Source organism: Portunus trituberculatus, chromosome 8 (assembly GCF_017591435.1).
Source record: "Portunus trituberculatus isolate SZX2019 chromosome 8, ASM1759143v1, whole genome shotgun sequence".
Lineage (NCBI taxonomy): Eukaryota > Metazoa > Arthropoda > Malacostraca > Decapoda > Portunidae > Portunus > Portunus trituberculatus.
Genome location: NC_059262.1, coordinates 3456788 through 3480105, shown reverse-complemented (window position 1 = coordinate 3480105; position 23318 = coordinate 3456788). Strand labels below are relative to the sequence as shown.

The following is a 23318-nucleotide window of genomic DNA, read 5'->3' as shown; positions in this document are numbered from 1 at the left end:
AGGAGTTGTGTGGATTCCCCATAAAAGAAACACAAAGAAGTTGGAGACTACAAAAAATGGCCACAAGAATGGTTCCAGAAATTGAATGGATGACATATGAGGAGAGACTAAAGGCTACGAATCTACCAATCCTGGAACAGAGAAGGAAGAGAGGGGATCTGATACAAGTTTATAAATTGATTAACAGAATGGATCAAGTGGATAAAGAGAAACTGATTCTGAGAGATGTGTGACAGATGTTAAAAAATATAGTTTCCCGCAAAGATGTGTTGAGACTTGGAACAATTTGAGTGAGGAAGTGGTGGCAGCAAAGTGTGCATAGCTTTAAAGAAAAATTGGATAAGTGTAGATATGGAGACGGGGCCACACAAGTGTAAAGCCCAGGCCCTGTAAAACTACAACTAGGTAAATACACACACAAAAGGTACAATTCCTAGCTTTCCATTCCTGCTAAGGTTAACTTTGATGATTTTTCCTGCATTCAATAAATCTGTAGACATTCCCCTGCACTACAATTAACAATACTCTGAGGCTGACCATAGCACCAGTGTTAGGGTACTTCACTGCACCAAGACAATGGTGATGAATGGTACAGTGTCCATCAGCAAAACACCAAGTGACTTATTTGTTCTGCTATGGAGAGGAATCAAACAAGACAAGACTAACTGATGTGTGTCAGGAGTAAGTTGACCATGTATCGAACAGCAGGCGGCTCCCAGTGCAGTCCATCGTTAGTTCGTCTAAGAAGGAGAAGAACAATTAGCACATATTTACTGAAGTTTAATGAATGCTGCTAATCCTTGATCCGATTGAAGTATGTTCCTGAAAATTCCATAATACAGCAAACCATCGTGTAGCAAAATTAAGGCCATGCTCATCCCCCTAAAAAAAAAATTGAATGACCTTTCATATATCAATTTTCCAAACTGGATATAAATGCATCCTACAAACATAAAAAATAACGTAGATACTGTTTAAATGTCCCATGAGCTCAACATAGTGCATTGCGAGGGTTTAAAGTACCATTTGTCAAATTTAATCCTTCTTACTGCATATATATATATATATATATATATATATATATATATATATATATATATATATATATATATATATATATATATATATATATATATATATATATATATATATATATATATATATATATATATATATATATATATATATATATATATATATATATATATATATATATATATATATATATATATATATATATATATATATATATATATATATATATATATATATATATATATATATATATATATATATATATATATATATATATATATATATATATATATATATATATATATATATATATATATATATATATATATATATATATAAGCAAAAAAAAAAAAAAAAAAAAAAAAAAAAAAAAAAAAAAAAAAAGGGACAAATGTCTTGAAACCTTCCCCTTAAAAGAAATCAAGTCATTAGGAAGATTGAAATACAGAAGCAGACAGGGAGTTACCGAGTTTACCAGCGAAAGGTATGAATGACTGCGAGTACTAGTTAACTCTTGCATTAGAGAGTTGGACAGCATAGTACACTCCTGGTAGTGCTCATGACGTCTGAGAAGCGGATACTGTGTCATGGCTGTGTTCTGATAAGATGGTGTGGGTTTTTTTCTCTGTATACTGTAAGAGATCTCTCAGAATGTAGGTCATAATATGACCTACATCATATCATATATGAGGCCCTCCGTGCCAGACAGTCGTAAGGTACAAACCCATCAAATTGGAGTTAAGGCTGCCAGCGGTATCTTCCAGCCTTCCCCGTCATCCCATGTCTCTTACAACTATCTGGCACAAGTTCTTATAGGCTATTTTGCCCCTTATAGCAAGACTACACGAGAGCAAAAATCTCGTGCTCTTGCGCCAGACAGTAGTGAAGGACAACCCTTGGTCCCCAGCCACTCACGCTCTTTGCTTACATCTGACATCACCGCCCGCCAGCCAATAGCATGCGAGGCTGGCCCGGGGAGGGAAGAAGGAGCGCCAGTGTGCTTACACCTGGTTACAATACTCTATAATGATGTTATTTTTCTTGGTTTATAGTGAAAATGATAAAGCTATAATATTAATCCTTTTTATTGTGTACTTTACATGCCATTTTGTTACAGAAAATGCATTCAAGGTTAATTTTGGGAAATCATTCAAAATTTTTAGCAAAAATTTTATACTGAGGTAATAGATGATAATCAAAAGATTATTTCCGTTTGAATACGTTTGTTTCTATCAGCAAAGATTACCGAGTTACTGATTTTGAAAAATTTTACAACTTTGGGTGCGTTTTCTGGCGTTTTAAATTGGTGTCCCTTACAACTGTCTGGCCCAAAAATTGTACAACTTTGGGTGCGTTTTCTGGCGTTTTAACTTGGTGTTCCTTACGACTGTCTAGCATGGAGGGCCTCATACATCATATGACATGACGGCTTTGTGCCTCTTTATACTGCTCCGTATTTGCTTCATTCCGTTGCTTCCTTAATTTTTTCCAAGCTGCATCCTTACATTTTTTTTTAGCTTTTGCATATAAAGCATTATACCACGTATTTGCTCTCTTTTGCTCTGTCTTTGGGAACATATCTCTTTACTCCCTCATTACACATGTGTGTGTGTGTGTGTGTGTGTGTGTGTGTGTGTGTGTGTGTGTGTGTGTGTGTGTGTGTGTGTGTGTGTGTGTGTGTGTGTAATTCACCTCGGTCGTCTGCTGGTCACCCAGCCAGTCTTCCCCATTATGGAGCGAGCTCAGAGCTCATAGACCGATCTTCGAGTAGGACTGAGACCACACCACACTCCACACACCGGGAATGCAAGGCCACAATCCCGTACCTATTTACTGCTAGGTGAACACACCCCACACATTAAGAGGCTTGCCCATTTGCCTCGCCGCTTACCGGGATTCGAACCCGGCCCTCTCGATTGTGAGTCCAGCATGCTAACCACTACACTACGCGGTGTGTGTGTGTGTGTGTGTGTGTGTGTGTGTGTGTGTGTGTGTGTGTGTGTGTGTGTGTGTTGTGTGTGTGTGTGTGTGTGTGTGTGTGTGTGTGTGTGTGTGTGTGTGTGTGTGTGTGTGTGTGTGTGTGTGTGTGTGTGTGTGTGTGTGTGTGTGTGTGTGTGTGTGTGTGTGTGTGTGTGTGTGTGTGTGTGTGTGTGTGTGTGTGTGTGTGTGTGTGTGTGTGTGTGTGTGTGTGTGTGTGTGTGTGTGTGTGTGTGTGTGTGTGTGTGTGTGTGTGTGTGTGTGTGTGTGTGTGTGTGTGTGTGTGTGTGTGTGTGTGTGTGTGTGTGTGTGTGTGTGTGTGTGTGTGTGTGTGTGTGTGTGTGTGTGTGTGTGTGTGTGTGTGTGTGTGTGTGTGTGTGTGTGTGTGTAGGGTTGCTTGTCCTCACCTGCTGAGTTGGTACTGCATGTAGTAATGGAGGTCAAGGAAGCTGAAGCCAAATGCCTGACACAGGTTGTGGACACACATGTTGGCTTCCAGCAACATGAATCGCATGCTGTGCTTCATAAACTCAATCTGCCACCATGGTCCACACCACCACCACCAGCAGGGGAACCACAGCCATGCAAGGAAAAAACACACCCATTACCACCACACAGTGTAACAGAAGTGTAAGGGAATTGTAGAATTAGAGAAAGCAGTGAAAGGAATTGATAACATAGCAAGGAACAAGAAACAGCAACATAACCATAACTAAAATGTCCACTCAAGACAATACACAAAAGAACACAAAGGAAACAAAGTAACACCTTAAAAACCCTAAACTACCAAACGGTCTTCCTCCTTTCCTTCACTAACAAAAGATTAACCTGCCATTTGCTTTCCCTTCATAGCCGTGCCACTCTTTACCCTTCCTTTCCCTCCATGCCACCACCACTCCTAACTCATCACAGCTACACACCTCCCTCTTACATTCCTTCATTCGCCCTATTTCCTTTCCTTCACTTCCATTCTTGCCACACCTCCCCTTTACTTTCTTTCCCTTCACATCCCACCTTCCTTTCCTTCTTTCAACACCTCCTCCTTCCTTTCCTTCCCTCTACATCTTCCCCTTCCTTTCCTTCCCTCCACACTTCACGCTTCCTTTTCTTTCTTCCATACCTCACCTTCCTTTCCTTCCCTCCACACCCCATTTTCCTTTCCTTTCCTCCACACCTCCCCCTTCCTCTCCCTCCTCGCCTCCCGCATCACCTGCTGGATGAATACACCACCCTTCACCCTCTCTGTGGCGACGGGCAGGGAGGCCAACCACACCACCAGAGATGCAGGGGGCAGCAAGCACTGTAGGCGGTGAAATAGATTTGCCACATTTTGTTTGTACTGGTCCTCCTGCTCTGGGCCCCATCTGTAAAGGTAAACGTCAACCACCGCGTGTCACCTATTTGTAGCTCCAGCGACATGTGGTGGGAGATAAATCATTACTACTTCATTCACGCTTCACCACCACACACCTTGTAATGTCCCACAGGCAGGAGTTCACCACAACAATGTCAGGAGGGGGCAGTTTGCCTTCCTCTATGCTCTTCAGTTCCTTCATCAGAGTGGGAGCAGCAACCTGTGTCACAAAGATGAAGCGCAGCCACAAATCTTTCTTCTGTAAGACGGCACAGTGAAGAGTGTTAGAACAAGCTAGAGAGTGGCAGTCACAGGAGGTGGCACAGGTGTTAGAATATTCTAATTAAGGTGGAGTGAGGATTAAGGGCAAGAGAATGGAAGATATATAGAAAGAGAGGAGGGGAAGGCAGTTGCATTTAGAAAAAAAATGTGGGAAAAGGAGATGATATAATGAGAATCTATCCATTACGTACTAAAAAAAAACAGCAACATAAATCATAATAATATGCAAACCTACACAAGACCAAGCAAAGAAGGCAAAGAAAGACAAACAAATACAAAAAGGTAACAAAAACGTCTTAACAATTAATTAGAAGGATAAAAGATTAGCAAAACATGAATAACAGGGTTCAATTCAAAGTAAACAAACTGCCGTCACCTTGCACTGGCGAACTTCAAAGTAGCTGCGTCCCATCCTCAGGCTAGCCATCTTAAGCATCTCATCGCCATACTGTGGTGCCACCTGTAAAATAGTAAGTAAACCCACACAGTGCATTCAAAAACATATCAATATAAAGAGTAACAATATCTGAAAAAGAAAAAAAGTAAATAAACCAACACAGGCACCTCAAATATGGTTACTCTACCACTACCACCACTACTACTACTGCTGATGCTACCACCTATGGAATCTCAGTGATGGGGTAAAGACATTCAATTAGAGACAAAGCAAACCCTTAAAACTATGCCTGGTCACAGCACTCCTGCTCCACAAGCGTTGCCTCCCGCGTGACTATTATAAGCCAGAAGCATCACTACGGTTGTTTCATTCTCATAAGAACATTTGGGTGTTGGCTGAACACAGTTATGCTGCCACATCACAGTTCCTCTTGAATATGTCAGCTCTTTTGAATTTTTTATTGAAACGCAGGTATCAAGTGTGGATGATTTATCCTACCAAACTTGCTGTGCTACTCAAGGCTCAGGTTTTAAGACAATAGTCTGGGTTCTATATAACTATCACAACATTAAACAACACAGCTGTGAAGCGTTGTCATTTAGGTCGAGAGCAGCTGGGATGCTTATCGTTAGGGTCAGGTCACTCAGAACAGAGAGAGGGGTGGTCAGCCTCTACAACTTCCCTCGCTGGCCATCGTCCACAACAGATGCAATTCCAAAGCGCTCCCATGTTCTTCACACCCGAGAGAAAAAAAAAGGCAATAGAAGTCCTATTATTATTATTACGTATTGCACTCTCTAGAGCAATAGCTCCAACACCTAAAGCCACCAATATCAGTGAAATGACTGCAGTAAATCTGTTCTACCCACAATCAAGTTTGCACAACTCACTTCTCAACAGAATCACAAACAAAGAGACAAAGAGCAACCATAACAAACCAGGATGATTTTGACGGGCATGTACGAAGGCAAATCGGCTTGGGATTTTATTAACGAAAGGTAATCCCTACTCTTCCCAAAATAAAGGATGAACTAAAAGAAGTGATTTCCTTCTATGGTATGCCAAGGAAGGAAGGAAATTTTCGGAGAGAAGTGATGTTGTAGCAACCCGAGTCCATTTTTTTACGACAAACATGTAAGCTGAAGCAGCCATTCCACAACAATGTGTACCTGGATGAGACCTGGGTGATCCAGAATTACAGTTAGAAAATGGTGGATCAGCAAAGCATCCCCACAAGCAACATGAGTGTAGCCACCTACTAGGAAAGGAGGTCATCTCTTCATTCTGCACACAAACAAAAGATGATTCATCAAAAGCATGAAATTAGTTTTCTGAGCCAAAAACAATGGAGATTATCATCACCAGATGAATGCAGCTGTATTTCAAGAATTCTTCACAACACCACTGTTGCCAAACATCACACCCCACTCCATCATCATTATGGATAATGCCTTGCTACCACTCTGTGCTCCTTGAGTAAGTGTCAAACACATCATAGAGGAGAGCAGAAATGATGGATTGGCTGATCAAGAAAGCAGCTCAACCCAGTCCAGACTTAGTCAAGGCAGAACTGTATGAGCTTGCCATGAAAATGGCCAGTGGCACTTCCAAGAAATATGTGACAAATACACTTGCTCAAGACAAAGGCCACAGTGTTGTAAGGCTGCCATCTTCCCACTGCCAATACAACCCTATTGACCTTCTCTAGACTCAAGTAAAGTGTTACCTTGCAAAACAAAACATATTAAAAATGGCTGACCTGCAACCTCTTGTTGAAGAAAGTTTGAGTCTGGTGACTTCAGAAAATTGGTTGCAAGCTATGTGGTGTGTGTGTGTGTGTGTGATTCACTGTTTGATCTGCTGCAGTCTCTGACGAGACAGCCAGACGTTACCCTACGGAACGAGCATGTGTCCGCGTGTGTGTTTCACTGTTTGATCTGCTGCAGTCTCTGACGAGACAGCCAGACGTTACCCTACGGAACGAGCTCAGAGCTCATTATTTCCGATCTTCGGATAGGCCTGAGACCAGGCACACACCACACTCCGGGACAACAAGGTCACAACTCCTGATTTACATCCCGTACCTACTCACTGCTAGGTGAACAGGGGCTACATGTGAAAGGAGACACACCCAAATATCTCCACCCGGCTGGGGAATCGAACCCCGGTCCTCTGGCTTGTGAAGCCAGCGCTCTAACCACTGAGCTACCGGGTGTGTGCGCGCGCGTGTTTCAAGGTAAGTGAACACTATAATGAGGTGAAATAGAGGGAATTGGACTTTAAGGTGAACAGGAACAGCACTTGTCAAAGGATACAAATATTCATTTAGTGAAAATCATATAACATACTCTACAGTAACATTTAATGGCATAATGAGAGAGAGAGAGAGAGAGAGAGAGAGAGAGAGAGAGAGAGAGAGAGAGAGAGAGAGAGAGAGAGAGAGAGAGAGAGAGAGAGAATGTTTTACAATGATAACTGGTCCTGTGGAGACGAGGCAGCACAGCTCATCAGGAATGCCTGTACTCAGCTGACACCAAAAAGACTATAGAAGCCTGGCGGATAAATTCAAGTCTGGCCTGGACAAATCATCATGGTCAGTGCCAGATGAGCCTGAAGTGCCATGCTAAACTGCCAGATGCCAAACTTCTAATGCCATACCAGACCAGGTGGCCCTAAAAGGTAGGGATTCAAGGTTTGGGAGGAGCAGTGGACCACCATAGCCCCTAAACTACAGCAAGTAAACAAAGCAAGTAAAAAAATGGCACTGTCACAACAATTATTGGCCACACCTTACAAGTCAGTACAATTTTGTTTTAGCACAGCGGCTACCCACCTCACTACCCCGGCGCAGGATGCTCTCTGGTGTTATGGTGCCCTGGTGAAGGAGGCACAGTAGGTCCTTGTACATGCCCCTCATGTCTGACACACCAATGGGAAGAGAACACCAGTTATGTACATACATAGCAAGGCCTTGCCCTCAAGAGAGAGAGAGAGAGAGAGAGAGAGAGAGAGAGAGAGAGAGAGAGAGAGAGAGAGAGAGAGAGAGAGAGAGAGAGAGAGAGAGAGAGAGAGAGAATATTATATTACAGTATACACCTACCCCTCCGTTATCGCTTTAACGCATTATCGTGCACTTATGAAAATCTGCAAAATTCAGTTTTAGCGCATCTGGAAAGTCGTTATCGCACACCCTTAGTAATAGTAGTAGTAGTAGTAATAGAAGTAGTAGTACTACCCATATCCCTACCACACACTGACGAATGTTTAGATGGGGGAGGAGGAGGTGGAGGGGGAGAAAGATGATGGTCATGAGGAGGAGGAACCAGCAGCCAATCGTCGCTGTGTATTCACGTCATGTGACATGAATACGGGAGCTGATTGGTTCTGGTCACTTTGCTCACAACCACCACCATCGCCACCACCACTACCACCACTCAGCCTCGCACGTGGAATTTTGTTGCTCAGAGCTGGTTTTTAGGAAAATTTTTGGGTCGAGGCACCAATTTATTTATTTTCTATTTATTCTTCACTTCCGTTATCGCATTTTCCGCTATTGCACAGTGTTTTAGGCACCAATTTTCACACGATAATGGAGGGTTAGGTGTATGTACCTGTATACACATATACAGTAACCTCTTCAATGCCATGCTCAATATCTGGACTCATTAAACCTCACACACACACACAGCTAAACTTCACACATATGCACACATAAATGCTACACCTTAAACACACACACATACACATACACACACACACACACACACACACACACACACACACAGCCAAGCAGCCGTGTCGGCTAGAAGGTATTTTGTTTTCGTCATCGGGTCAGGGCTGAGTGAATGTCGCAGCAGTTCTACGTCTAGCAAACACTGGCGACAGCAGACAGAAGAAGAGTGGATGCTGGACCGCCTAGTAGTGGTATAAAAGGGAGTGGAGGTAATATTAGTGCAGTAAATTATGTATTAAGTGTTATTCAGCACCAGCTGGCTTTGTTTACAAATGGCTGAGGCTTCACCTACTCTGTCAGGGGTTCTTACGCCTATGAATGTTAGTTTCCATGGTTTTGATGATAATGATGATGGCATTATATCGAGTGATTTGAAAATTAGGCTTCAAGGAAGAAGAGTTATTGAACTGGAAAGGGTTGTTGGAAAGTTGTTGGAACAAATTAAGGTGCAATAATTGAACCAGGTTAAAGTTATTGAGAGGTTAACAGATGTGGAAGCCAAATTGACCTTGGTGAAGGACGCTAATGTTAAATTAAAGGCCGAGAATCAAAACCTGAAGGATTACATCAAGACAAGTGAGGAAATAGTGTAAAAAGGTAAAGATAAAATTAAAAGAGAGCATGAAAAGTGTTGAGGAGCATAAAAATCAGTGGATTACTGTTTGTAATAAGAGGAGTAGTAGTCTTTGAAAAAAAGATTATTGAGGAGCTGAAGGATGAACAAGATTTGAGGCAGAAAGTGATTAAAGCTATCAAGGAAGAGAAACTAGTTAGAAATACTGTGGAGAAGTATAAACAGGTTGTTGTATTTGGTCTAAAAAGAAAATGTAGTAAATAGAAAGGAAAGAGGAAAAGGAAAAGAATAGGTAGCTACATTGAATAAATAAATAAGGAAGGTGGCTGGAGAAGATACAGATGAGGTACAACAGATGGAGGATTTCTTCAGAATTGGTAAATTTGAGGCTAATAAAGTTAGACCGGTTAAAATCAGGTTTGCAATCTAGGCCCAGGCAGAGCTGGTCTTAAATAGGTCATGGAGGTTGTCTGGTGATGAAGAATTTGGCAATGTCTGGATAAACAGGGATCTTGATGAAGCAGAGAGGACTAAAAGAGAAGAAATGATAAATGAGGTCAAGCAAAAATATAACAGAACAGAGGAGGAAAAGAGTCAATGTTACAGGAAAGTGAGACATGAAAATGTTAAAGAAAAACCTTCCAGGAAATAAAGTAAAGTATTGTATACAAATGTTGATGGAATGCTGTCTTCGATGGTGGAAATTAATGAGTTGCTGGGTAGAATTAAGCCAGATGTTATGATACTGACTGAAACAAAGTGGAAAGGTGATTCCTGATGTTGGTGGTGGCATGTCTGAAGTGTGGATGAGAAATAGAAGAATTAAAGAAGATTGAGGAGTTATGATTTTGACTATAAGAAGGAGTTAAAGCACTTAGAGGAGGTAGGAGTTAAAGCACTTGGAGGAGGTAGGAGTTAAAGCACTTGGAGGAGGTAGGAGTTAAAGCACTTGGAGGAAGTGAAGGAAATTCTGTGATTTTACAGGTAATAGTCTTGGGTAAAAATGTAAATTATGTTGGAGTGTACGTACCTCTAAAGAGCAATGCTTGGGAAAGGGTTGAGCACGATGATATGTTGGTGAATGTTTTAAGAATCTTAAAGGAAGTAGTTAAGAAAAACTTTGATGTGGTTACTGCAGATGATTTTAATTGTCATGTGAACTAGGAAACGATGAGAATTGTAAATAGTGAGATAACTTAATTCCTATTCTGTACTGATAGTGACATTATGGATCTGTGCTTTTTCAAATATTATTTGCTATAGCTACACTCGCCTCATGTTCCCGACGCCAATATTTCAAAGGAATCCACGCCCATCTCTCGCACACGTACGCACGCACACAAGTTCCACCCACTAAAAGGTCACAACACTCACTTGAATCTCCAATGAGAAGAACAAACTTGTTGGCGAGGAGGTTCCTTGCGTCATTCATGGAGAACACGTCAGCCATCGTGGCCACGGCGCCCTCCGGCTGGTCTTCGTGTCTTCCAGCTTGCGTCCCTGCTTCCTCTTCCTGAAGCCTGCTGCTCACGGTTTACCTTGTTCCTCGCCACTGGAGGTCACAATTATTTCTTTGCTAGTATACATATCACGCACACACTTGCCGCACACTAAAGCCTACACCATTATGACGAAGTTCACCTTCCTTTTGACAGGGCAAAGATGGTCAAGATGTGAATTGCGTGTTAAGTGTTATGGTGCGGCTAACACAACACCCGCTCCTCTCTTTCCTGTCTTTATCATTATCTAACACACGCTACACTCTCTCAATACTACCAACATGTCCTTACGTTTACAGAATGGTGTGTCAGTGCAGGCTGCCTTCAGTCATTCCCAGATGCAACATGGTGCCGCACCACACCACCACACACACCACCTGACAGCCTGACACCCACCACAGCTGTCTCCCTGCATCCCTCATGGCCTACCTGCTCCCGTGCAAGTCACGGCATAACTCAATGTGTGAAAGCTTACCTGTCAACTAGACTTCAATGCGATCTAAAGCTTCAAGCACCAGTGCAGAGCACAGCGCCGCGCATCCTCCTCTCCTCTCAGCTGGAGGTCTATTAACGTGTCACTTGATTTGTGGCACTGAGCTTTAACAACTTCAAAAAGATACACGGTTCATAAAATTTAATCAGCGTGAATTTTATTTTTTACTATTCTAAAAATCACCATCGACAGTATTTCCAGTTGGATTTGGCTATAAATATGACATAAATCCTCGTATTTAGTGTATAGTACACCACCCTTTTCTTTCTCCTCCTCCTCCTCCTCCTCCTCCCACAACCCCCACCACCTCTACCCTCCCCATCACCACCACCACCACCACTACCATCACCACCGCCACAATCACCAAAACCACCGAGCAAGAAAATCCCATCTTTCCCTATTAAAATAATAATAACTGATATATTTTACTTCTCATTGACTATTAATTATGATGGAAAAGTGTCAACCATTAATTATTGTTCTCTCCCTCCCATTCCCCTCCCCTCCCCCTCCCTCCCCTCGCCGACCACTATATAGCCTTGTCATTTTCACTATTGATATTTTTAGTTCTCATCGCAATTAATATGAGAAACGACTAAATGTATTCCTTTTCTTGCTGTCCCCCCCGTCCACTTTACCCCGCCACCACCACCGCCACCATTACCATTATTACCACTCAACCACTTACACGAGCTGTTAAAAACATTACAAGACTTATGAATAACGATTATAAATGCAAATAAAAGCAGGCAGGTTTCATATAAGTTATAAGCATAGTGGCCTCTGTCGGCGTCTTCCAGTTAATAATGCATCGCTTATAAATCACGGTTATTCATTATCCGTTTTTTTTTTTTTCTTCACTATGATTATTTCCAAAGACCTCAGAGATACTCAGCTGGGTTCTGAAGTGTTTCTCTTTTTATTCGTGCAGAAATCGTATCAATCTCTCACTAGCCTCTCGTGTGATTTGTCCAATTAATCAAGCAGAAATTTTAGTATTCTATCACTAATCGGGTTCTTAAGGTTGTTTTTTCCTAATAATAATGCATTAATTTTAATAACCTAACACTATAGGCTCCTAAAAGTGTTCCTCCTATTCTTTGCATGCAAGAGGGAGGAGGGAACCCGGGAAAGCTGGCCAAGGGCAACATAAAGCGAGAGAAAAAAAAAAAGTCTCATAACGCTGGCAGTCCGAGAGATTATTCTATCACTTATGGGGTTTTTAACATTATTTCTTCTATTAATCATATAGAAAGCTTGTTAATATGTCATTACAAGCATAAAAAGCACTCTGGAAAAAAACATTATAAACTTAAAGCCTACTGTGTCTAGTGGAGACGTGATGCAGAAGTGGTCCGAAGTAGTAGCGTATTTATTATAATGACGCCCCCCCCATACTAGGTGATTAATGTTAAGGTTATATTTAACAAATGACGCATAAAATGGTTCGATAGAGTAGCCTATAAGTTAATGAGTATCAATGGTGGAATAGACGTGCATGAGTGTGGGCGGGTGGGTGGCAGATTGGCTGACCCTAGGGGGGAATGTGTGAAGAGGGAAGCGGTTTAGCGGGTGAGGTGATTAGCTTATCAGTTGTCCCGCTCCCCCTCCCATGGGTAAAGGTGTGAAAATTCTCTCTCTCTCTCTCTCTCTCTCTCTCTCTCTCTCTCTCTCTCTCTCTCTCTCTCTCTCAGACGGTTAATGTATGCCAATATCGGCACAGGAAGGTTTTCATATAAATTGTCTTTTGAAGAGAGAGAGAGAGAGAGAGAGAGAGAGAGAGAGAGAGAGAGAGAGAGAGAGAGAGAGAGAGAGAGAGAGAGAGAGAGAGAGAGAATTTTCCTCAGTGATAGCACAACCAGTTACATCTGCGAGCTACATTTTAATGATTTTATCACTTACAAATGATCAAACGAACAGTAAACTTGCAAATGACACCAATGTTTTAAAGAAGAATCAATGAAGTGTCGCTAATGAACAAGTGGGCGTGTGAGCGTAAAGAGTTAACCCTTCAGTACTGGGACACTTTTTTACCTTGAGATATATGTACGACTAGAATATTTTATTGATATCAGGAAGGGTCTTTGGAGGTCAGAAGATCAATGACCACAGTCTTCACTATTTCAATACCCCACATGAGTTTCTGAAGCTGTATAAAATCACTAAATAGTAAGCAAAATAAATATAAAAACGCGGCATAGTACTGAAGGGGTTAACCACATGCTATACGTGAAGTACTCAATAGGTGACAAGCCTACTGAGTCTAGTGGAGACGTGATGCAGAAGTGGTCCGAAGTAGTAGCCTATTTATTATAATGATCCACCCTATACTATAAGGCCATTGATGTTAAGGTTATATTTATCAAATGACGCATAAAATGGTTCGATAGAGTATAAGTTAATGAGTAACAAAGGTGGAATAGCCGTGCATGAGTGTGGGCGGGTGGGTGGCAGACTGGCTGACCCTCGGGGATATGTGTGAAGACTGAAGAGGGAAGCGGCTTAGCGTGTTGAGGTGATTTACTCGAGAGATGAGATCATTAGACAGCGGACTTTGGAACGGCTCTACCCATGTGGCTGGTATTCTCAAACACTTATGTGCTTTACCTCCACCATTTCAAAAGGCTTTATTTAAATATTACAGAAATTTTTAAGGTGTTTTCATGGTTCTAAAGGCAGAGTGACAAGATTTCTACATTATTAAGCGATCGAGATTTGAAAAATTAATTTTTAAAAAAGTTACAGGATTTATAATACGTAATTTTCAGAATATTATCAGCTACTGGTTGTCTTTCATGTGTATGAATATGAATATGGCAGAGTAATGATGTCTTGACTTCATGACGTCATGCACAGTTGATTTCAAATTGTCATACAGGCCTTATTTCAAGTTCTTTTGAAATATGTTTTGGCATGGAAAGATGCCTAAAGAAACGTAGAGAACTTTTTTTTCATTTTCTTCATACGTCGATATATTATTTTTTAGATTTCGCATGTCATGACGTCATCAAAACAGCATGAAAAGCTGATATTTTGCCTCATTAAAAACTACCTAATCAGTTTAGGGAAAAACTGGTCTGACAAAGTGTTACCCCAACCCCTGTCAATAAGTACACCAAGTTTCAATTAAGGCAGCATGTATAATGGTTGATTTCATTCAGTTATATATATATATATATATATATATATATATATATATATATATATATATATATATATATATATATATATATATATATATATATATATATATATATCGAAAAATCATGTTTTGAGATACAGAGACAACCCACAATGCACTCGTTCCACTTAAAGGCCTCCACTAAAACAAAATGGAATACTACAAAACATAAACTCTGCTCTGCAGAGCGCCACTATAGTTGGTGGAGCAGGGTCTGAATGTAATGACAAAGAATAAAGAAAGGATAAAAGAATAAACATGTCAAACTAAATAATAGGCCATTAGTAAGTCACTGTAAGTGTCAATGTATCCGCTTGTATATCAAAGTTAATTTTGGTGCGAGAAGACAGAAGCGGAGGAGAGGAGGTAACAAGAGAAACACTTGCTAAACACTAAAGTAGTGGCGAGGAGGAGGGGAGGATCGAAGAGAGAAGAGGAAGAGGGGGAACAGAACAAAGAAATAATGAAACAGAAGAGAGAGACAATTGAAGGAAAGATAAATACTAATAAAGTCATGCCAACAGTGAATGGTAGACGTAAGTGTGTATGTAAGTACTATTACTTACTGCCTGCCTACCTCCATCATTACACTGGCCAGTTTCCTTGTATTGAGGTCACTTCTTATTCTCGTTATTCATTAAAAGTTACCAAAAAGAGTAATACATTTTCATTACTGTATAAAGCACGTTGAATAAAGGATACTTAAATTGTAATACGCCCCACTCGCCCCTCCCTATATTATCATATCCACCAGTGAAAGACGCACGCACGAACACAGGCAAGCGTGAATGCAGAGGTGGTGTTCCTATGCGACGTGATTCACCAAGAGGGTCATTGCTTTTGGTGAACTGTTACATGTGTGTGTGTGTGTGTGTGTGTGTGTGTGTGTGTGTGTGTGTGTGTGTGTGTGTGTGTGTGTGTGTGTGTGTGTGTGTGTGTAGCTTCTCTTTCTCCTCTCTAATTGACTGTCTTTATCTTTCTCTTCTACACCTGTTTTTCACGCATTTTTTTTTTTTTTTTTTTTTTTACGGTTAGGCCTATAGCGCCTGTAGGCACACTTGAAGAGTGTATGGGAAGCGCTGTTCAGCTTCCCCAGGCAATTTTATTTATAGTGGTGGGCATATTAGGGTCCATATCACCACCCAAGCTCATCTTGAGTGTAACCACCTAGAACCTGGGCATCATGGTAATATGTAGGTAACTTTAAACCACTCCACAAATGGCAAAGTGTTTTAAGGCTGTAGGTGGTGGGATTCGAACCTACGCGTGGACGTCTGCCCGATCCCACGCTCACCACCTTATCATCCACTGCATGCCTCCCCTCCTCCCTCCGTGTCCCTATACAATACTTTCTACTTTCTCTCGCCTCTATTCTCTCCACCTCCCTGGTTACCCAGCCAGCCTTCCCCATAATAATAATAATAATAATAATAATAATAATAATAATAATAATAATAATAATAATAATAATAATAACTCAACATTACATTCAATCCTTTATTTTTATTATTATCATTATTATTACTACAAACAACACAAAAGCAACAATTATTTGGCCACTCACTAACACTAATAACAATAACAATAATATTAATACCAATAATAATAATAATAATAATAATAATAATAATAATAATAATAATAATGATAAAACTTCATTCTAAATCTAAATTCTTGAGTTTTCTTTTACAATTTCAAAACTTTTAAAACTTTAACTAATTCATTCTTATCCAGTTATGAGAGAGAGAGAGAGAGAGAGAGAGAGAGAGAGAGAGAGAGAGAGAGAGAGAGAGAGAGAGAGAGAGAGAGAGAGAGAGAGAGAGAGAGAGAGAGAGAGAGAGAGAGAGAGAGAGCAAAAGATAGAGAAAAGAGAAAAAAAGAGAGAAAGATAACAACTCTCTATCTTTAAACAGCCCCACCTCACACAAATAAACACACACACACACACACACACACACACACACACACACACACACACACACACACACACACACACACTCATAACCCAAATTTGACAAACCCTTTATTTTAAACCTCCTTCAGGAGCTTACAGGTGAAGGTGCAAGATGGGATTGTGGACAGAGTAGAAGGTGGATTGGGTGAAAATAAGCTGAAGGAACTACAAAATGAAAGGAAGCAGGAGCAGGAAGAGGAAAAAGTTAAATTTTCGGAGTTTGTAAAGAGACAAAGTCAGGAAAACACAAAAGGTGCTGTAATTCTAGTAATAAAAGAGAAAGAAGACCTGATGCGGGATACAGTGGATAAGAGAAAAACCTTCATGATTTTTGGGATGAAGGAAAAGAAAAATCCAAATAAATTCACGAGAGAACGTGAAGAGAAAGAATTGGCCAAAACTGTTATCAAATAAGTTCAAGACAGCACACAAGAACTAGACCAGGAGGTAGAGGAAGTGATCAGGCTAGGAAGATACAGTGAAGGAGGTAGGAGACCAATGAAAGTGAGAATGAGATCCCAAGTGGCAGTAGAGGAAATTATGGCTAAGAAAGGGAAGCTGGCCGATGATACTGAACACAAGGATACATGGATAAAAAGAGATATAAACCTAAAGGAGAGGGAAAAGGAGAAAGTGCTAAGAAGTGAAGCTAACGAAAAAAACGAGAAAAGGACAGAGAAAGAGAAGAGGAGTTTTTACTGGAGGGAGAGAGAGGAAGAAAGAAACTTTGAGAAAGATGTGGTGAATAAAAAGCAAAGACGAACCCAAACTTTTCTACAAGTTTATAAATGGCAGAACAAAGAACAAAGAAACAATTGAAAAATAATTAAAGGAGGGAAGACATACCAGAGATGGAAATGTGTGAAATAAAGAATGAGAGCTTCAAAACAGTGTTCACTTCAGAAGATTTCACACTACCTAGTAGGACATTGCATTGCCAAGGAATACAGGAGATTGCAGTGCACAAAGAGGATATTGGAAGATTATTGGATAAGTTGGATGTTAGAAAAGCATTGGGGCCAGATGGTGTATCAGGCTGGGAGTTAAAAGAATGGATACAATTTGGGAAATAATTACAAGTTCAATAAATGAAGGAAAAGTTCCACTAGAATGGAAGAGAGCCAATGAAATACCGATATTTAAAGGATGAAAGGCAACTGAACCACTAAACTACAGACTGGTGTCACTTACAAGCATTATGGGGAAGTTGTGTGAAATAATCATCAAAGAAAAATGGGTTAAATTTCTAGAAGAGGGAACAAGTCATATCGAACAGACAATTTGGGTTCAGGACAGGGAGGTCATGTGCATCAAACTTATTAAGTTTCAACTCAAGATTTATTGCAGGACTGGAAAACAAAGATAGATGGGTAGACACAGTATACCTGGATATTAAAACAGCTTTTGATAAAGTCCCTCATGGAAGACTACTTTGGAAACTAGAGAACATAGGAGGACTGCGAGGAACTTTGCTAGAATGGACAAGAGACTATTTGAAAGAGAGGGAAATGAGAAGTGCGATCAAAGATACATACTCATCTTGGAGTAAAGTAACTAGTGGAGTGCCACAAGGGTAAGTGTTAGCCCATTATGTTCCCGATTTATATAAACGACATTCACATTGGGGTAAACAGTTACATAAATTTATTTGCTTATGATGCAAAGCTGCTATGAGTTATCAAAACTAGAGAGGACACACACACACACACACACACACACACACACACACACACTGGGCTGGATAACCAGTAGGCGACCGTGGTGAATTACACACACAACCCAAATCTTGACAAACTTTTCATTTTAATCCTTCTGAGTGAACCCTTCCCTTCTCCCTCTCTCTCTCTCTCTCTCTTTTACTTGACCTTCCAGCTGAAACACAAGGGCAATTGCCAACGTAATACTGATATTTAAAGGAGGAGAGGCACTGAACCAGTGTCACTTACAAGTGTTTTGGGGAAGTTGTGTGAAATAATTATAATTATCAAAGAAAAATGGGTTAAACATCTGGAAGAGGAACAAGTCATATCGAACAAACAATTTGGGTTCAGGACAGGATGGTCATGTGTGTCAAACTTATTAAGCTTCTACTCAAGAGTAATGGAAGGACTTGAAAACAGAGATGGATGGCTGGACACAGTATACCTTGACATAAAAAGGCTTTTCATAAAGTCCCTCATGGAAGATTACTTTGGAAACTAGAAAACATACAAGGACTGCAAGGAACTTTATAAGAATGCACAAGGGATTATTTGAAAGACAGGGAGGTGAGAACTGTGATCAGAGATACATACTCATCTTAGGGTAAAATAACAAGCATAGTGTCACAAGGGTGAGTGTTAGCCCCTATTATGTCCCATATATATATATATATATATATATATATATATATATATATATATATATATATATATATATATATATATATATATATATATATATATATATGACATTCACAATGGGTTAAACAGTTACAATAATTTATTTGCTGATGCTGCAAGCTGCTAAAAGTTATCAAAACCCGGGAGGACTGTTTGCTGTTGCAGGAAGATATAAACAAAATCTGAGTGGAGTAATCAGTGAAATTGGAGTTCAGTGCCAAGAAATGTCACGTAATGGAACTAGGAAAGAGGAAAAGAAGACCAGTATGGAACTATTTGATGGGAGAGGAATAAATAATGAAGATAAAAGAGGAAAAAGATCTGGGAGTGATTATACAGGAAAATCTGAACCCCAAAAAACACATAAGCAAGATATTTGGATTACCATATAAAATGTTGTGTAATATAAGAGTGGCATTTCAATTCATGGACAAAGTTATGATGAAAAAAATTATCACAAGCACGATACGTCCAAAACTGGAATATGCAGCTGTGGTGTGGTCTCCGAGCTCTAAAACGATATAGGAAGATTAGAACGGATTCAGAAGATTGCTACAAAGATGGTGCTGGAACTAAAGGACCTAACATATGAAGAAAGGCTGAAGGAAATGGGGCTGCCAACCTTACAAGATAGAAGAGAACAAGGAGACCTAATAACAATGTACAAGATAGTCAATGGCATTGAAAAGATAGACAAGAAAGACCTGGTGCTGGTGACAGAAGATGGAAGGACAAGAAGCAGTGTGTGAAGGATATTGGAAAATATAGTTTTCCACATAGAACGGTGGAAAAGTGGAATGCATTGAGTGATGAAGTTGTTACAACACATAATGTGCATAACTTTAAGGAGAGATTTGATAAATAGAGACATGGAGACAGGACACTAGGAGCCCCGCTCGAACCCTGTACAATACAACTAGGTAAACACACATATGCACACATACACACACCTTCTTAGGATGCACAATAATAGTACCATGGCAACAGGTCTGAGTGGCAAACCTCCACAGATTTGCCACAGCCTTGTCTTGCTCCCACCAATGGTCTGAGGCTGTCCCAGTGTGTCCCATCCTAAGCATGAACTGCAGGTTGTCTATGATGGCGTGCTGGACTCCCCTCATGGCCTGTGGGAAAGAGAGCGAGTGGTTTGGTGTGTCTGGTTACGCTAGGTTAGGTTAGGTTGGAAATGAGGCTTAAATTGTTGAAATAAACTGGAAAAATGTAATGAAATGTAAGAAAAATGAAGGAAACATTAAAAACATCCAAGACGCAGGAATATTCAATGAAAAACATATGGAAACATTAAAAAACATTAAAACACAGGAATAATAAAAAAAAAAACATAAAAAGACTTAAAAATGCAAGGTACAAATCTGTGGGTGAGAGAGGAGTGGTTGGGGGTGTTAGATTAAGTTAGGCTGGAAATTAGTGTGTTTTTGGGTGTTTTGGGGTGTCTTGCGTGTGTTCTGTGCTGTTTTTGGTGTGCTTTGGTGTGTTTTGGGATGTTTGAACATGCGGTTGCCAGAGACATCTAAATATTACCCAAACACATTCAAACACCACCAAACACATCCTAAACACACCCAAAGCACACTCAAATCCCCCTAAATACCCTAAACACACACCCAAATATCCCCAAACACTCAAACACCAAAACACACCCAAACCCTACAAAAGCCCACTCTTTCACCCCAAACACCCCAAAAAAACCCTAGAAACACACCCAAACCCCACTGGTTTTCAGGGGACGTGTTGATGATCTATTGACAGATTACCAAAATATCTATCAAATCAATAGCAAAAACACTCTTACGAACAAACTTCCTCATAACTGTGGACTTTGAAAAACAGTGGTCACCTAAGTTGTATTTGTAAAAGATTCTTGCTTCAGTAACACGGTTAAAGAAAGACAACAGTAATATTTCAATCATCCCCAAAAACCAACCCAAAAAATATGCCTGTCCTGCACTTTATAACTCAGAATCAGAATATACACCAATAACACCACTACACCACAAAACACACCCAAACAATTTCAAAATGCTCAAAATCCAAATGTGGGCATACAATGTAACCCACATCCAAGATGAGGGTGGTTATGCTATGTGAAGAGGGCAGAACCAACGTCTCATAAAATAAAGACTTGCATGCATAACTGCTTCTCACAAAATGGGGCTCGTCTCTTCAATGCTGTGCCAGACACCATCAGGAACCTGACAGGGGTCACATCTGACCTCTTCAAGAAAAAGTTAGACAGATGGTTGTCTACAATACCAGACGAGCCCCAAATACCAGGATACTCCAGCTCAACTGGCAACTCACTCATCACATGGAGGGCTGACAGCAAGGCTGAACTGCCTGGCCACAGCAGAGGCCCACCTCAGCTGCATCCATGATAGGATGAAATTATACAAAAAGTAACAAAAGTAAGCAGATAAAATTATCCCAAAATACACTCAAAACACTATGCAACACTTCAAAATATTAATAAATAAACCATAATTCAACTAGAAACACCCAGCATACACCAAAATCACTCCCAAAACACTCCACACACATGCACAGACCACTTAAAACTAAAACCCAAAACACATTCAACGCACCATACAACACCTCAAAATTCCCCTAACCACAATCAGAACACACCTATATCATCAAACACCCCTCTACACCACATTCAAGATATGTAAAATATCTAACACACTCTGAAAACACAAAAAATAAACCCAAAACACACTTATAACACCCAAAACACCCTGCAACACTACCAAGCACACTTAAAATACTTCAGATATACCCCAAAAACACCAAAGCGGTAAGATTAAAAGGGGGACTTATCTAAACATTGTGGCTTGGCTCCTCCTCTTCTTCCGCTTCCATTTTCCTTTCTTCTTCGTCCTCCTTCTTATCTCTTTCTTCTACTGCTTCCATCTACACGCCTGAACCTAGAAACACATCAAAACACTTAGAAAACAGGAGATATTAGGCAAAATATTGAGGAAGTGGAGGGAAAGTATTTATTGTGGCTTGCCTGCTCCTTTACTTATTCCTCCCTTTCTCCTTCCTTCCTCCTCTTCCTCCTTTATTTCTCCTTCCTTCTTCCTTGTACTACTACTATCTACACACCTGAGCTAAGAAACACACGAAAACACATAGAAATCACTAGATATTAGGCAAAACATTGACGAACTTGGCGGTAGGGAGGGAAGGACGCCAGCCCGGGTCTATGATGACGTCACAGCCTTGGCTGTGACGTCATCAAAAGCGCGGGAACAGCGGCGACGGGGCTGAATTACGTAAATAATTTTAAAAATGACTTATAGAAAAAACGAAGCCAAGGCCGAATGCTTGCTATTTTATGACTTGATAGATACTTTAACGTATATCCAAAACACCAAAACATCTCCTTCTTAACTATTTTTAAAGAACTATCTAAATTAAGTATATAAAAAGTATATAAACATTTCCACTTATGACGGTGCCAAAACGTCCAACCATTTCGACTTTATATTTCTTTTGAAAAATATTAGACAATACAAACTCTCTTTTCAGGCATCCAACAATGACCTAGAACCAAAAGTGAATGAGTGAAAGAGCATTTATGTAAAACAAAAGCATCAAACTCTAAATTCATTAAAAACTCCTGTAAAGTCCAGCCTTTTTCACTTGATGAGTATTTCAACACATTCTGCAGAGTCTGAGCTTTCTTTTAAGGCATTCTACAAAGAGTTTGATAGTGAAGCAGAAATGTAAACAAATAAAATAGAAAAAAATAAAACTTACGTTAAACGGGACAAAACACCATTTCAAACTCCACATATTTCACTCAATGGATTGATTTCACACTTAAAAGACCCCAGGCGATTCTTTGATACCATAAAGGCCCAGTTACAACTTGAAATAAAAAAATAAAAAATGAGAGATGAAAAATTTAGACGGTTATGGCAGCTCATATTTAAGCTGTAAAATAACACTAAACGCTACATATTTACCGAACTGAGGCGCGTAACACACTTGAAGCACAACGAAATATTTATAGAAACCATAAAAACACACCATGGAAGCGTAATATTATTGTTAGAGAATATTTGAAAAAAAAAGTATTGGAACCCGCAGGTTGCCAAGGGGGGGACAGGGGTGGTGCTCGGGGAAGGCAGGGGGGGAGGGCCGGGAAGGAGGCAACATCCGGGAACACTACAGAGCGAGTTCCATAATCCTTATGTTGCATTTATTATCTCACCACAACAAAATTAAGCCATATCAGGAATACTTGATCACGAAATATGCAATGGTAGACTAGTAGCTGCATTCTGACACATGTTTGGCTTACGGCGAGTGAAAGAAGCAAATAATAGCTGGTAATACTGACAATTGCTGCTCGTTACACCCATCACCTTTTCAATATTTGGTCACTGTTTTCACCCCTATATGTAAAGATTATCTAGAGAAAACCTACAA

At 40.1% G+C, this 23318-nt stretch overlaps 1 protein-coding gene across 8 annotated transcripts in view; it reads right to left on the bottom strand.

Annotated features, from left to right (window-relative positions):
• Positions 1-23318, bottom strand: part of LOC123499279 (PC-esterase domain-containing protein 1A-like) — a 50784-nt gene that overhangs the window by 26513 nt on the left and 953 nt on the right. For 4 of the 8 annotated variants that reach the window (XM_045247110.1, XM_045247094.1, XM_045247101.1 and 1 more), the window contains exons 2-9: positions 19811-21805; positions 10727-10904; positions 7879-7964; positions 5025-5108; positions 4483-4625; positions 4223-4376; positions 3420-3547; positions 667-740 (exon numbers count right to left, since the gene is read on the bottom strand). In XM_045247110.1, coding sequence (XP_045103045.1) covers positions 667-740; positions 3420-3547; positions 4223-4376; positions 4483-4625; positions 5025-5108; positions 7879-7964; positions 10727-10802 — 745 coding nt within the window. In that variant the 5' untranslated portion in view covers positions 10803-10904; positions 19811-21805. Of the gene's footprint in view, positions 1-666; positions 741-3419; positions 3548-4222; positions 4377-4482; positions 4626-5024; positions 5109-7878; positions 7965-10726; positions 10905-11142; positions 11292-11326; positions 11530-19810; positions 21806-23318 lie in introns of those variants that run through there. The other 4 variants (XM_045247117.1, XM_045247083.1, XM_045247126.1 and 1 more) reach the window with 4 other exon arrangements.